General features: G+C 44.9%; 1 protein-coding gene across 2 annotated transcripts in view; it reads left to right on the top strand.

Moving 5' to 3' along the window:
* LOC137285339 (carboxypeptidase E-like) overlaps positions 1 to 17,541 on the top strand; it is a 45,652-nt gene that overhangs the window by 16,373 nt on the left and 11,738 nt on the right. For both annotated transcript variants that reach the window (XM_067817704.1, XM_067817706.1), the window contains exons 4-5: positions 4,560 to 4,723; positions 5,687 to 5,823. In XM_067817704.1, coding sequence (XP_067673805.1) covers positions 4,560 to 4,723; positions 5,687 to 5,823 — 301 coding nt within the window. The remainder of the gene's footprint in view (positions 1 to 4,559; positions 4,724 to 5,686; positions 5,824 to 17,541) is intronic.

Here is a 17,541-nt window from a genome sequence, read left to right as displayed (position 1 = left end):
GTTCACCTGTATCATTGATTCATAACGTGATGTTTTAGGTTTTCACATGTGATTGGAATATTTGAAACTAAATTTACACAATCAGCTGTGAGGTTCAGCAAGTCTGGGTGTCATCGTGAGGCAGCTGCTGACTTGTGAGCTGTTGCATGCCATGCCTCAGGTAAGAGGAAGTCCTCTCTAATCAAGACTCCATCAAACGCCATATACGAAGACCCGTTTGACATCGTCTACTAAAACGTCTTCACTATCCAGGTATTCATCTAGATCAATGCAGTCTGCAAAATGTATAAGTTTGGTGAGTCATGCCAGTACCTGAGGTAGCAGCTGACTTTGCCAGTTCCTGGAACCACAGGTCTTCATGGAGAGATCATCTGCCACTGATCTGACACCAGTGCAGTTGAGAGGTGTCTCATCTCCGATGTCATCTCTACAGTCTTCTTCGAGATCACTGCTCAACCAGGGGCATCGTTGATCCAGCAGATGTAGATGTTTGAAAACACTATGTTGTCTCTGATGTCCGACGATTAGACTGTGACAGCTGTCACTCAAAAGAGGTCTTGTACCAACACTAAAGTCTACTACGCTGACAACATTGTAGACATGATCACCCGTTGGGTTTATCAATTTGTGTAAAAGAAACTTGATATCCAGTAGAAGCAGATGTTTAGCTGAGGCAACGTCGAACATAGCGAGATTGAGTATTCTCGCAGTAGTCGATGGCCCCCCGATATCATCCGCAACGAAGACATTTAACACGGCAGAAACATACAGCAACTTTTGAGTCGATCACCATCCTGCTGATAAAGCTCATCTCAAATGTAGCTGACAACCTGAACCTTTGAAGACTCAGGGACACCTTACCCCTGTGCTTAGTGCAGTAAGATTCGACATCACAGCACAAAACACTTTATAAAGACGCTAAAGGTAGATAAAGTTTTCTATCTGACCTCTGATGTGATGTCACGAAGCTACTGAGTAGAAGGTCCAGCTTGACATAACAACCCAGAGGGTCTTCTTCGGGTTAGCAAGATCCAGGTCGATTAATGAGGCACTCCTAAACATCTTAAAGAAAATGAATACAGGAGAGGAGCGGATGGTCCCGTCTGCACATATTAAGCAGTGTGAAGATCTGGAAGTTATCTCAGATCACTTGGCCTTCTACGTCAGCTGGTATTACACACCTACATGGTTTTTATGGTGACATCTGTAATCTCTCCATGAAGTATCGCAAGACTCGACAGACTTTAGGTTAATTAAGTCAATCCAGACTATGTATAACATGTATCAGCAACAGTCTCAACGTAGTCATCCAGCAGTCCACAGAGAAGTTTCTGACCTCTTATAATGGATACTATGGGTCTTTTTGTCACTTCAACAACACTAGGTACTCTGGCCAAAGGCAGTCCCACGGGAGCGCTCATATGAGGGCGCAGTATTGGAAGAATTGGAGATTATTACAGGATGATTACACTGTAGAGGTTTTCTGAGATGCTACAAGATCCAGTTGAAGTTGAAGCTGCTGTTGACCAACAGACGGTTGGTCTGCACATATCCAGACTTACAGAAGAGCAAGTGAATAGAAGCTATCAACATGTTACAGAAAGCAGCCATAGAAAAACTGGATCAGTGTAGTGCCTCTTTTCTGGATGATGGTATACAGGCACATCAAGAAGCAGATCTACTCGAACAACAGCTTAAGCTTGTGATCTACCTGTTGACTCAGTCGGATTGGTTGATGAATCATATGAAGTCAGAGTTGGAACTGTCTCAAGACTTGAAGTTCCTGGGCATCAGACTTCTGACTACAGAGAATCAAATTTTGGATCCAGACAGCCAATGGAGAAACATACAAGCGTCCATACCAGAAGCCTTCAGCAATTATTTAAACCTCAGTGCATGGCAGCCTCTTCCAGGTTTATTGATGTCGATACAGGATCTTACATGCAGTAAAGACCCTTACAGCTCTTCCTGATAACACATCTCAGTGATACATAGAAGTTCAACCTGCTGCAACATATAAAAGCCTTACCTGCTCTAGTGGACAGTGAGATCGAATGTTTCCAGCGGAACCTGTTTGAGAGAGCAGTGTTACAATCCTTCATCTCTACATAGATGTGTCTCCCAAAGGATGGAGGAATGCATTTCAAGAAGGAAGTTGCTGCAGGCACAGAGGAGAGGAGCCTCCACTATTACTAGTCTGAACTGAAAAAAGTGATAGAAGCAGTTCTACACTGGACAGAACAACTAAAGAATCAAGCCCTGATGATACACATGGACAATTGGACGTTGGCCTCTTACATCAACCTTCAAGGGTCCACCAGATCAGCACCCCTACTGCAACTAACATTCCAGTTATCGACACCCAAGCTGTATCTTGAGAGGGTCTGAATGCTTATGAGTTCCCTCTGCCAATCCTGTTACCAGTACTACACAAGATGGACCAGATGAAGATCCTGCAACTGATTTTGGTTGTGCCTTACCAGCCTACGAGAAACCTGTGAACCTATGTTGTGCCTCCTAAATTTGCCAAACCTCACAAGGAACGTATGAAATCCTGTTTACAGAGAAGAGGTATCCCACCTGGGAAGCAAAAGCGATATTTCTCACTCAGAAAACGATATTTCTGTTCACCTTAGCAAGTGCAGCCAGAATGTCCGAAACCCACGCCTTAGATTTCAGCCATACAAAATTTGAAACTGGCAACCAAGCTGCTGTTACTTGAGATTTCACCCCAAAGAATCAACTGCCAGGACAATCAGATCGTCAGTTTATGTTCCAGCTCTATTGAATATACTGGGTCCAAATGCTTTTTAATAGCTTTGAAGATCTACTTACAAAGGAGTGCGGTGAGAAGAAGGATGTTCAAGCATCTGTTTATGCCTTTGTCTCATGCATCGATTGTAGAGGTCTCATGAACTACTTTCTCCTTTTGGATCACAACAGTGACCATAAGAACATGTAAAGAAGCCGGGTTAAAGCCTCCAAGAGCTTCAAGCCCTCACGTAGTAAGAGCATTGGCTCCATGGGAGCTGCTCAATCTCATCAGTTATGGAAAGCTGCTTTTTCGAGATCAGAGACAGTCTTCCTTACTACTATCTACGAGATATAGCCATGGAATACATATCTGGTAGACATCAATTTGGGCCTCTAGTGGTAGTGCAGCAACTCACAATGGCAAATCGACGTTGAAGAAAATCTCAACTGATCGATTGCCACCAAGAGAGAGACCATGTTCCCCTGTCTTACAAAATAAGTCAGCACATGAGACTCAGTTTTGGTAAAGTCCTTACCTTAACATGGGTCATGACGCCAGCTTTGGTAATAGTCCTTACCTTAACATGGGTCATGACGCCAGTTTTGGTAATAGTCCTTACCTTAACATGGGTCATGACGCCAACTTTGGTTATAGTCCTTACCTTAACATGGGTCATGACGCCAGTTTTGGTAATAGTCCATACCTTAACATGGGTCATGACGCCAGTTTTGGTAATAGTCCTTACCTTAACATGGGTCATGACGCCAGTTTTGGTAATAGTCTTTACCTTAACATGGGTCATGACGCCAGCTTTGGTAATAGTCCTTACTTTAACATGGGTCATGACGCCAGCTTTGGTAATAGTCCTTACCTTAACTTATGGATCGTTCCAGGTATCTAGACAATTTAAGGCGTCTAGTATATCTAAATCCACGTAATCTATAAGATTACTTCCCATACCTAGTACAAGAAGATGGTCCCCCGTCAGATGTCAGGCAGAAATACAGTATGCAACCGTGAGAAGAATTCTCAGGAGGTATATAAAAGCGAACATGGTTCTACGATCTAACAGGGAATCCCGGAGATGGTTAACCAACCACCTTTTCCATCGGATTCTATAAGCAATAAAGCAGTCAGAATAAGGAAAAATGTGTAATTTTTATGATAAAACTGATATTTTATACTTATCCTGACCCGTGAAATAAAGCCCTCCCAACCATCTCTTCTTATCGCTTGGACTTCCCTGTGTGGAGACATTTTGAGTGTGAGGTTAGTCATATGGGCACTTTTGGCAGGAAAAGTGAGGTGGCTGAAGGTGAATGATTGTACGTTCGTTCGCTTCCGGGGAATTTTAAGGGATTCAAGTTTCCACTAACCATTCGGAAGAAAGGGGAGATGAGCAATAAAGCATGAGTCAGGATAAATATAAAATATCATTTTTATCATAAAAGTGACACTTATGCAAGGTATGTATGAGTTACATGTATACAAATTTATATGCTGTCGTGTTAGTTCTTGTGAACAATTTACACACAGCTACGTGTTAATGGGCATTCTAGAAGTTGGTGAGTCAAAAATGAAACATACAATTTTATGGATGACAACTTCCTGTTTATTATGTTGAGCAAAGTTTCAATGTAGATTCTTATATTGTTATCAAGCTAACAATTAACGATGTAAGTATCTACATCAGAATGTCCCTCAATGTAATAAACAAGAAGTTGTTATCCATAAAGTTGAATGTTTCATTTTTTTAAACACAGCTGTAATGAAAATATAGCACTCTCTGACCTTGACCTTGCAGCTGCAGCCAGAGACACGTGCTGTAATGAAATGGCTGGCAAGGATCCCGTTTGTCCTGTCGGCTAACCTCCATGGTGGGGACCTTGTAGCCAACTATCCATATGACACTACCCGCAGTGGCAAACCGCAGGAGTACACCAAGGCACCTGATGATGCAACCTTGAGGTGTGTATAGCAAGGTCAAGATGGTTTATTGTTCAGAAGGCCTCCTGCCTGTATATGTTATGTTATTATGAGAGGCAAAGTGTGGACCTTGCAAACAGTGAAAAGCAATATAACATTGTGAAAATAGTTTCAGACATTTCTTCATGTCAACAAATGTGTTGAAGTAATCCTTCTATCCAGCAACTTTGGAGCATATCTTTTAAAGTTTTCAAGCTAGCAACATATGTCATATTTGGGATTTCACTTTCTCTGTAAAATACAAATTCTAGTACTTTTTTTTGTTGAGTCCCATCCGGGATTCGAACCCGCACCCTCAGAGTCACGCACCTAATCGCCAGCACACAAAGTCAGCCGCCTAGCCCGCTCAGCCACTGCGACTTCCACAAAAAAATGAAAGTCGGACAACTGGTCGTCTAGACTCCTTACTTTGTGTACCCCTTGTGTACTTTGTTGGCAAGGTTGGGGGGATGTCCTTTATATGTAAACCTGTAGCTTCTACTAACGATACGATGAGGATGGACTTAGTGTGGTATCATTTGGGGAAGCTTCACCCTCATCGTGAACTTTTATCATGCTGATAGGTGACATGAGATCATATAGGGCAGCTTACCTTCTAAATGAAGCTGACACATTTGGGTATAAGTAAAATATTTTATGAGTGTACCTTTTGTGTACACATTGCATGGTAATAGGGCCTTACTGTCTACTTGAGCCTTGAAAATACACATCTGCAGAACACCTATTTTTCTTATAGATTTTTCTTTTGTTCCCATTAACCATTTCCATTGCCAACTGTAGTTAGTGGCATCATTGAAAGGGTAATACGTATTTAGTTATACCAGTTTGGTGAGTGAATGAGAGATGACTGACTGACCCAAGTTGGAAAACAGAATTAGGTATGGTCTTAACATGCCCTTGCTCTGTGCTTACATTCTGATATTTACCAATATTCTCCATTCTCAGGTACCTAGCCAGGTCCTATGCCAGGAAACACACCAAGATGGGTAAGCCCCACAAAGCATGTGACATGACCGGTGATGACAACTTTGGGGAGCAAGGTGGCATCACTAATGGAGGAGAGTGGTATTCAGTGCCTCGAGGTGAGTATTGATAGGTGATACATCGACACAAGCTTGGCCATCTTGGCATTCAAGCAAAAGCTTTAAGTTATGACCTCTATATATGTCCACTATGTAGGTATGCAGGACTACAACTACCTGTGTATGTCCACTATCTAGGTACACAGGACTACAACCACCTGTGTATGTCCACTATGTAGGTACACAGGACTAGAACTATCTGTGTATGTCCACTATGTAGGTACACAGGACTACAACCACCTGTGTATGTCCACTATGTAGGTACACAGGACTACAACTACCTGTGTGTGTCCACTATGTAGGTACACAGGACTACAACTACCAGTGTATGTCCACTATCTAGGTACACAGGACTACAACTACCTGTGTATGTCCACAATGTAGGTACACAGGACTAGAACTACCTGTGTGTGTCCACTATGTAGGTACACAGGACTACAACTACCAGTGTGTGTCCACCATGTAGGTACACAGGACTACAACTACTTCTGTATGTCCACTATGTAGGTACACAGGACTACAACTGCCAGTGTGTGTCCACTATGTAGGTACACAGGACTACAACTACCAGTGTGTGTCCACTATGTAGGTACACAGGACTACAAGTACCAGTGTGTGTCCACTATGTAGGTACACAGGACTACAAGTACCAGTGTGTGTCCACTATGTAGGTACACAGGACTACAACTACCAGTGTGTGTCCACTATGTAGGTACACAGGACTACAAGTACCAGTGTGTGTCCACTATGTAGGTACACAGGACTACAACTACCAGTGTGTGTCCACTATGTAGGTACACAGGACTACAAGTACCAGTGTGTGTCCACTATGTAGGTACACAGGACTACAACTACCAGTGTGTGTCCACTATGTAGGTACACAGGACTACAAGTACCAGTGTGTGTCCACTATGTAGGTACACAGGACTACAACTACCAGTGTGTGTCCACTATGTAGGTACACAGGACTACAAATACCAGTGTGTGTCCACTATGTAGGTACACAGGACTACAACTACCTGTGTGTGTCCACTATGTAGGTACACAGGACTACAACTACCAGTGTGTGTCCACTATGTAGGTACACAGGACTACAACTACCTGTGTGTGTCCACTATGTAGGTACACAGGACTACAACTACCTGTGTATGTCCACTATGTAGGTACACAGGACTACAACTGCCTGTGTGTGTCCACTATGTAGGTACACAGGACTACAACTGCCAGTGTGTGCCCACTATGTAAGTACACAGGACTACAACAACCAGTGTGTGTCCACTATGTAAGTACACAGGACTACAACTACCAGTGTGTGTCCACTATGTAGGTACACAGGACTACAAGTACCACTGTATGTCCACTATCTAGGTACACAGGACTACAACTACCTGTGTGTGTCCACTATGTAGGTACACAGGACTAGAACCACCTGTGTGTGTCCACTATGTAGGTACACAGGACTACAAGTACCAGTGTGTGTCCACTATGTAGGTACACAGGACTACAACTACCAGTGTGTGTTCACTATGTAGGTACACATGACTACAAGTACCAGTGTATGTCCACTATGTAGGTACACAGGACTACAACTACCTGTGTGTGTCCACTATGTAGGTACACAGGACTACAACTACCTGTGTGTGTCCACTGTGTAGGTACACAGGACTACAACTACCAGTGTGTGTCCACTATGTAGGTACACAGGACTACAACTACTTGTGTATGTCCACTATGTAGGTACACTGGACTACAACTGCCAGTGTGTGTCCACTATGTAGGTACACAGGACTACAACTACCAGTGTGTGTCCACTATGTAAGTACACAGGACTACAAGTACCAGTGTGTGTCCACTATGTAGGTACACTGGACTACAACTGCCAGTGTGTGTCCACTATGTAGGTACACAGGACTACAACTACCAGTGTGTGTCCACTATGTAAGTACACAGGACTACAAGTACCAGTGTGTGTCCACTATGTAGGTACACAGGACTACAAGTACCAGTGTGTGTCCACTATGTAGGTACACAGGACTACAACTACCAGTGTGTGTCCACTATGTAGGTACACAGGACTACAAGTACCAGTGTGTGTCCACTATGTAGGTACACAGGACTACAACTACCTGTGTGTGTCCACTATGTAGGTACACAGGACTACAAGTACCAGTGTGTGTCCACTATGTAGGTACACAGGACTACAACTACTTTTGTATGTCCACTATGTAGGTACACAGGACTACAACTACCTCTGTGTGTCCACTATGTAGGTACACAGGACTACAACTACCTGTGTGTGTCCACTATGTAGGTACACAGGACTACAAGTACCTGTGTGTGTCCACTATGTAGGTACACAGGACTACAACTACCTGTGTGTGTCCACTATGTAGGTACACAGGACTACAACTGCCAGTGTGTGTCCACTATGTAGGTACACAGGACTACAACTACCAGTGTGTGTCCACTATGTAGGTACACAGGACTACAACTACCAGTGTGTGTCCACTATGTAGGTACACAGGACTACAAGTACCAGTGTATGTCCACTATCTAGGTACACAGGACTACAACTACCTGTGTGTGTCCACTATGTAGGTACACAGGACTAGAACTACCTGTGTGTGTCCACTATGTAGGTACACAGGACTACAAGTACCAGTGTGTGTCCACTATGTAGGTACACAGTACTGCAACTACCAGTGTGTGTCCACTATGTAGGTACACAGGACTACAAGTACCAGTGTGTGTCCACTATGTAGGTACACAGGACTACAACTACCTGTGTGTGTCCACTATGTAGGTACACAGGACTAGAACTACCTGTGTGTGTCCACTATCTAGGTACACAGGACTACAACTACCTGTGTATGTCCACTATCTAGGTACACAGGACTACAACTGCCTGTGTGTGTCCACTATGTAGGTACACAGGACTAGAACTACCTGTGTGTGTCCACTATGTAGGTACACAGGACTACAACTACCTGTGTGTGTCCACTATGTAGGTACACAGGACTAGAACTACCTGTGTGTGTCCACTATCTAGGTACACAGGACTACAACTGCCTGTGTGTGTCCACTATGTAGGTACACAGGACTAGAACTACCTGTGTGTGTCCACTATGTAGGTACACAGGACTACAACTGCCTGTGTGTGTCCACTATGTAGGTACACAGGACTACAACTACCTGTGTGTGTCCACTATGTAGGTACACAGGACTAGAACTACCTGTGTGTGTCCACTATGTAGGTACACAGGACTACAACTGCCTGTGTATGTCCACTATGTAGGTACACAGGACTACAACTGCCTGTGTGTGTCCACTATGTAGGTACACAGGACTAGAACTACCTGTGTGTGTCCACTATGTAGGTACACAGGACTACAACTGCCTGTGTGTGTCCACTATGTAGGTACACAGGACTAGAACTGCCTGTGTGTGTCCACTATGTAGGTACACAGGACTACAACTACCTGTGTGTGTCCACTATGTAGGTACACAGGACTACAACTACCTGTGTATGTCCACTATGTAGGTACACAGGACTACAACTGCCTGTGTGTGTCCACTATGTAGGTACACAGGACTACAACTGCCAGTGTGTGCCCACTATGTAAGTACACAGGACTACAACAACCAGTGTGTGTCCACTATGTAAGTACACAGGACTACAACTACCAGTGTGTGTCCACTATGTAGGTACACAGGACTACAAGTACCACTGTATGTCCACTATCTAGGTACACAGGACTACAACTACCTGTGTGTGTCCACTATGTAGGTACACAGGACTAGAACCACCTGTGTGTGTCCACTATGTAGGTACACAGGACTACAAGTACCAGTGTGTGTCCACTATGTAGGTACACAGGACTACAACTACCAGTGTGTGTTCACTATGTAGGTACACATGACTACAAGTACCAGTGTATGTCCACTATGTAGGTACACAGGACTACAACTACCTGTGTGTGTCCACTATGTAGGTACACAGGACTACAACTACCTGTGTGTGTCCACTGTGTAGGTACACAGGACTACAACTACCAGTGTGTGTCCACTATGTAGGTACACAGGACTACAACTACTTGTGTATGTCCACTATGTAGGTACACTGGACTACAACTGCCAGTGTGTGTCCACTATGTAGGTACACAGGACTACAACTACCAGTGTGTGTCCACTATGTAAGTACACAGGACTACAAGTACCAGTGTGTGTCCACTATGTAGGTACACTGGACTACAACTGCCAGTGTGTGTCCACTATGTAGGTACACAGGACTACAACTACCAGTGTGTGTCCACTATGTAAGTACACAGGACTACAAGTACCAGTGTGTGTCCACTATGTAGGTACACAGGACTACAAGTACCAGTGTGTGTCCACTATGTAGGTACACAGGACTACAACTACCAGTGTGTGTCCACTATGTAGGTACACAGGACTACAAGTACCAGTGTGTGTCCACTATGTAGGTACACAGGACTACAACTACCTGTGTGTGTCCACTATGTAGGTACACAGGACTACAAGTACCAGTGTGTGTCCACTATGTAGGTACACAGGACTACAACTACTTTTGTATGTCCACTATGTAGGTACACAGGACTACAACTACCTCTGTGTGTCCACTATGTAGGTACACAGGACTACAACTACCTGTGTGTGTCCACTATGTAGGTACACAGGACTACAAGTACCTGTGTGTGTCCACTATGTAGGTACACAGGACTACAACTACCTGTGTGTGTCCACTATGTAGGTACACAGGACTACAACTGCCAGTGTGTGTCCACTATGTAGGTACACAGGACTACAACTACCAGTGTGTGTCCACTATGTAGGTACACAGGACTACAACTACCAGTGTGTGTCCACTATGTAGGTACACAGGACTACAAGTACCAGTGTATGTCCACTATCTAGGTACACAGGACTACAACTACCTGTGTGTGTCCACTATGTAGGTACACAGGACTAGAACTACCTGTGTGTGTCCACTATGTAGGTACACAGGACTACAAGTACCAGTGTGTGTCCACTATGTAGGTACACAGTACTGCAACTACCAGTGTGTGTCCACTATGTAGGTACACAGGACTACAAGTACCAGTGTGTGTCCACTATGTAGGTACACAGGACTACAACTACCTGTGTGTGTCCACTATGTAGGTACACAGGACTAGAACTACCTGTGTGTGTCCACTATGTAGGTACACAGGACTACAACTACCTGTGTATGTCCACTATCTAGGTACACAGGACTACAACTGCCTGTGTGTGTCCACTATGTAGGTACACAGGACTAGAACTACCTGTGTGTGTCCACTATGTAGGTACACAGGACTACAACTACCTGTGTGTGTCCACTATGTAGGTACACAGGACTAGAACTACCTGTGTGTGTCCACTATCTAGGTACACAGGACTACAACTGCCTGTGTGTGTCCACTATGTAGGTACACAGGACTAGAACTACCTGTGTGTGTCCACTATGTAGGTACACAGGACTACAACTGCCTGTGTGTGTCCACTATGTAGGTACACAGGACTACAACTACCTGTGTGTGTCCACTATGTAGGTACACAGGACTAGAACTACCTGTGTGTGTCCACTATGTAGGTACACAGGACTACAACTGCCTGTGTATGTCCACTATGTAGGTACACAGGACTACAACTGCCTGTGTGTGTCCACTATGTAGGTACACAGGACTAGAACTACCTGTGTGTGTCCACTATGTAGGTACACAGGACTACAACTGCCTGTGTGTGTCCACTATGTAGGTACACAGGACTAGAACTGCCTGTGTGTGTCCACTATGTAGGTACACAGGACTACAACTGCCTGTGTGTGTCCACTATGTAGGTACACAGGACTACAACCACCTGTGTATGTCCACTATGTAGGTACACAGGACTACAACTGCTAGTGTGTGTCCACTATGTAGGTACACAGGACTACAACTACCTGTGTGTGTCCACTATCTAGGTACACAGGACTACAACTACCAGTGTGTGTCCACTATGTAGGTACACAGGACTACAACTGCCTGTGTGTGTCCACTATGTAGGTACAAAGGACTACAACTACCTGTGTATGTCCACTATGTAGGTACAAAGGACTACAACTGCCTGTGTCTGTCTACTATGTAGGTACACAGGACTACAACTACCAGTGTGTGTCCACTCTGTAGGTACACAGGACTACAACTACCTGTGCGTGTCCACTATCTAGGTACAAAGGACTAGAACTACTTGTGTATGTCCACTGTGTAGGTACACAGGACTAGAACTACCTGTGTATATCCACTATGTAGGTACACAGGACTACAACTACCTGTGTGTGTCCACTATGTAGGTACACAGGACTACAACTACCTGTGTGTGTCCACTATGTAGGTACACAGGACTACAACTGCCAGTGTGTGTCCACTATGTAGGTACACAGGACTACAACTGCCAGTGTGTGTCCACTATGTAGGTACACAGGACTACAACTACCAGTGTGTCCACTATGTAGGTACACAGGACTACAAGTACCAGTGTATGTCCACTATCTAGGTACACAGGACTACAACTACCTGTGTGTGTCCACTATGTAGGTACACAGGACTAGAACTACCTGTGTGTGTCCACTATGTAGGTACACAGGACTACAAGTACCAGTGTGTGTCCACTATGTAGGTACACAGGACTGCAACTACCAGTGTGTGTCCACTATGTAGGTACACAGGACTACAAGTACCAGTGTGTGTCCACTATGTAGGTACACAGGACTACAACTACCTGTGTGTGTCCACTATGTAGGTACACAGGACTAGAACTACCTGTGTGTGTCCACTATGTAGGTACACAGGACTACAACTACCTGTTTATGTCCACTATCTAGGTACACAGGACTACAACTGCCTGTGTGTGTCCACTATGTAGGTACACTGGACTAGAACTACCTGTGTGTGTCCACTATGTAGGTACACAGGACTACAACTACCTGTGTGTGTCTACTATGTAGGTACACAGGACTAGAACTACCTGTGTGTGTCCACTATCTAGGTACACAGGACTACAACTACCTGTGAGTGTCCACTATGTAGGTACACAGGACTAGAACTACCTGTGTGTGTCCACTATGTAGGTACACAGGACTACAACTGCCTGTGTGTGTCCACTATGTAGGTACACAGGACTACAACTACCTGTGTGTGTCCACTATGTAGGTACACAGGACTAGAACTACCTGTGTGTGTCCACTATGTAGGTACACAGGACTACAACTGCCTGTGTATGTCCACTATGTAGGTACACAGGACTACAACTGCCTGTGTGTGTCCACTATGTAGGTACACAGGACTAGAACTACCTGTGTGTGTCCACTATGTAGGTACACAGGACTACAACTGCCTGTGTGTGTCCACTATGTAGGTACACAGGACTACAACTGCCTGTGTGTGTCCACTATGTAGGTACACAGGACTACAACTGCCTGTGTGTGTCCACTATGTAGGTACACAGGACTACAACCACCTGTGTATGTCCACTATGTAGGTACACAGGACTACAACTGCTAGTGTGTGTCCACTATGTAGGTACACAGGACTACAACTACCTGTGTGTGTCCACTATCTAGGTACACAGGACTACAACTACCAGTGTGTGTCCACTATGTAGGTACACAGGACTACAACTGCCTGTGTGTGTCCACTATGTAGGTACAAAGGACTACAACTACCTGTGTATGTCCACTATGTAGGTGCAAAGGACTACAACTGCCTGTGTGTGTCTACTATGTAGGTACACAGGACTACAACTACCAGTGTGTGTCCACTCTGTAGGTACACAGGACTACAACTACCTGTGCGTGTCCACTATCTAGGTACAAAGGACTAGAACTTCTTGTGTATGTCCACTGTGTAGGTACACAGGACTAGCACTACCTGTGTATGTCCACTATGTAGGTACACAGGACTACAACTACCTGTGTGTGTCCACTATGTAGGTACACAGGACTACAACTACCTGTGTGTGTCCACTATGTAAGTACACAGGACTACAACTACCTGTGTATGTCCACTATGTAGGCACACAGGACTACAACTACCAGTGTGTGTCCACTATCTAGGTACACAGGACTACAACTACCAGTGTGTGTCCACTATGTAGGTACACAGGACTACAACTGCCTGTGTGTGTCCATTATGTAGGTACACAGGACTACAACTGCCTGTGTATTTCCACTATCTAGAGGTACAAAGGACTACAACTGCCTGTGTGTGTCCACTATGTAGGTACACAGGACTACAACTACCTGTGTATGTCCACTATGTAGGTACAAAGGACTACAACTGCCTGTGTGTGTCCACTATCTAGGTACACAGGACTACAACTACTTGTGTATGTCCAATATGTAGGTACACAGGACTACAACTACCAGTGTGTGTCCACTATGTAGGTACACAGGACTGCAACTACCAGTGTGTCTCCACTATGTAGGTACACAGGACTAGAACTACCTGTGTATGTCCACTATGTAGGTACAAAGGACTACAACTGCCTGTGTGTGTCCACTATCTAGGTACACAGGACCACAACTACCAGTGTGTGTCCACTATGTAGGTACACAGGACTGCAACTACCAGTGTGTGTCCACTATGTAGGTACATAGGACTAGAACTACCTGTGTGTGTCCACTATGTAGGTACACAGGACTACAACTACCTGTGTGTGTCCACTATGTAGGTACACAGGACTAGAACTACCTGTGTGTGTCCACTATCTAGGTACACAGGACTACAACTACCTGTGTGTGTCCACTATGTAGGTACACAGGACTACAACTGCTAGTGTGTGTCCACTATGTAGGTACACAGGACTACAACTACCTGTGTGTGTCCACTATCTAGGTACACAGGACTACAACTACCAGTGTGTGTCCACTATGTAGGTACACAGGACTACAACTGCCTGTGTGTGTCCACTATGTAGGTACAAAGGACTACAACTACCTGTGTATGTCCACTATGTAGGTACAAAGGACTACAACTGCCTGTGTGTGTCTACTATGTAGGTACACAGGACTACAACTACCAGTGTGTGTCCACTCTGTAGGTACACAGGACTACAACTACCTGTGCGTGTCCACTATCTAGGTACAAAGGACTAGAACTACTTGTGTATGTCCACTATGTAGGTACACAGGACTAGAACTACCTCTGTATGTCCACTATGTAGGTACACAGGACTACAACTACCTGTGTGTGTCCACTATGTAGGTACACAGGACTACAACTACCTGTGTGTGTCCACTATGTAGGTACACAGGACTACAACTACCTGTGTATGTCCACTATGTAGGCACACAGGACTACAACTACCAGTGTGTGTCCCCTATCTAGGTACACAGGACTACAACTACCAGTGTGTGTCCCCTATCTAGGTACACAGGACTACAACTACCAGTGTGTGTCCACTATGTAGGTACACAGGACTAGAACTACCTGTGTGTGTCCACTGTGTAGGTACACAGGACTACAACTACCAGTGTGTGTCCACTATGTAGGTACACAGGACTACAACTACTTGTGTATGTCCACTATGTAGGTACACAGGACTACAACTGCCAGTGTGTGTCCACTATGTAGGTACACAGGACTACAACTACCAGTGTGTGTCCACTATGTAGGTACACAGGACTACAACTACCAGTGTGTGTCCACTATGTAGGTACACAGGACTACAAGTACCAGTGTGTGTCCACTATGTAGGTACACAGGACTACAACTACCTGTGTGTGTCCACTATGTAGGTACACAGGACTACAAGTACCAGTGTGTGTCCACTATGTAGGTACACAGGACTACAACTACTTTTGTATGTCCACTATGTAGGTACACAGGACTACAACTACCTCTGTGTGTCCACTATGTAGGTACACAGGACTACAACTACCTGTGTGTGTCCACTATCTAGGTACACAGGACTACAAGTACCAGTGTGTGTCCACTATGTAGGTACACAGGACTACAACTACCTGTGTGTGTCCACTATGTAGGTACACAGGACTACAACTGCCAGTGTGTGTCCACTATGTAGGTACACAGGACTACAACTACCAGTGTGTGTCCACTATGTAAGTACACAGGACTACAACTACCAGTGTGTGTCCACTATGTAGGTACACAGGACTACAAGTACCAGTGTGTGTCCACTATGTAGGTACACAGGACTGCAACTACCAGTGTGTGTCCACTATGTAGGTACACAGGACTACAAGTACCAGTGTGTGTCCACTATGTAGGTACACAGGACTACAACTACCTGTGTGTGTCCACTATGTAGGTACACAGGACTAGAACTACCTGTGTGTGTCCACTATGTAGGTACACAGGACTACAACTACCTGTGTATGTCCACTATCTAGGTACACAGGACTACAACTGCCTGTGTGTGTCCACTATGTAGGTACACAGGACTAGAACTACCTGTGTGTGTCCACTATGTAGGTACACAGGACTACAACTACCTGTGTGTGTCCACTATGTAGGTACACAGGACTAGAACTACCTGTGTGTGTCCACTATCTAGGTACACAGGACTACAACTACCTGTGTGTGTCCACTATGTAGGTACACAGGACTAGAACTACCTGTGTGTGTCCACTATGTAGGTACACAGGACTACAACTGCCTGTGTGTGTCCACTATGTAGGTACACAGGACTACAACTACCTGTGTGTGTCCACTATGTAGGTACACAGGACTAGAACTACCTGTGTGTGTCCACTATGTAGGTACACAGGACTACAACTGCCTGTGTATGTCCACTATGTAGGTACACAGAACTACAACTGCCTGTGTGTGTCCACTATGTAGGTACACAGGACTACAACTGCCTGTGTGTGTCCACTATGTAGGTACACAGGACTACAACTGCCTGTGTGTGTCCACTATGTAGGTACACAGGACTACAACTGCCTGTGTGTGTCCACTATGTAGGTACACAGGACTACAACCACCTGTGTATGTCCACTATGTAGGTACACAGGACTACAACTGCTAGTGTGTGTCCACTATGTAGGTACACAGGACTACAACTACCAGTGTGTGTCCACTATCTAGGTACACAGGACTACAAGTACCAGTGTGTGTCCACTATGTAGGTACACAGGACTACAACTTCCTGTGTGTGTCCACTATGTAGGTACAAAGGACTACAACTACCTGTGTATGTCCACTATGTAGGTACAAAGGACTACAACTGCCTGTGTGTGTCTACTATGTAGGTACACAGGACTACAACTACCAGTGTGTGTCCACTCTGTAGGTACACAGGACTACAACTACCTGTGCGTGTCCACTATCTAGGTACACAGGACTAGAACTACTTGTGTATGTCCACTGTGTAGGTACACAGGACTAGAACTACCTGTGTATGTCCACTATGTAGGTACACAGGACTACAACTACCTGTGTGTGTCCACTATGTAGGTACACAGGACTACAACTACCTGTGTGTGTCCACTATGTAGGTACACAGGACTACAACTACCTGTGTATGTCCACTATGTAGGCACACAGGACTACAACTACCAGTGTGTGTCCACTATCTAGGTACACAGGACTACAACTACCAGTGTGTGTCCACTATGTAGGTACACAGGACTACCACTGCCTGTGTGTGTCCATTATGTAGGTACACAGGACTACAACT

Source organism: Haliotis asinina, chromosome 5 (assembly GCF_037392515.1).
Source record: "Haliotis asinina isolate JCU_RB_2024 chromosome 5, JCU_Hal_asi_v2, whole genome shotgun sequence".
NCBI lineage: Eukaryota > Metazoa > Mollusca > Gastropoda > Lepetellida > Haliotidae > Haliotis > Haliotis asinina.
This window is presented reverse-complemented; position numbering and strand designations above follow the sequence as displayed.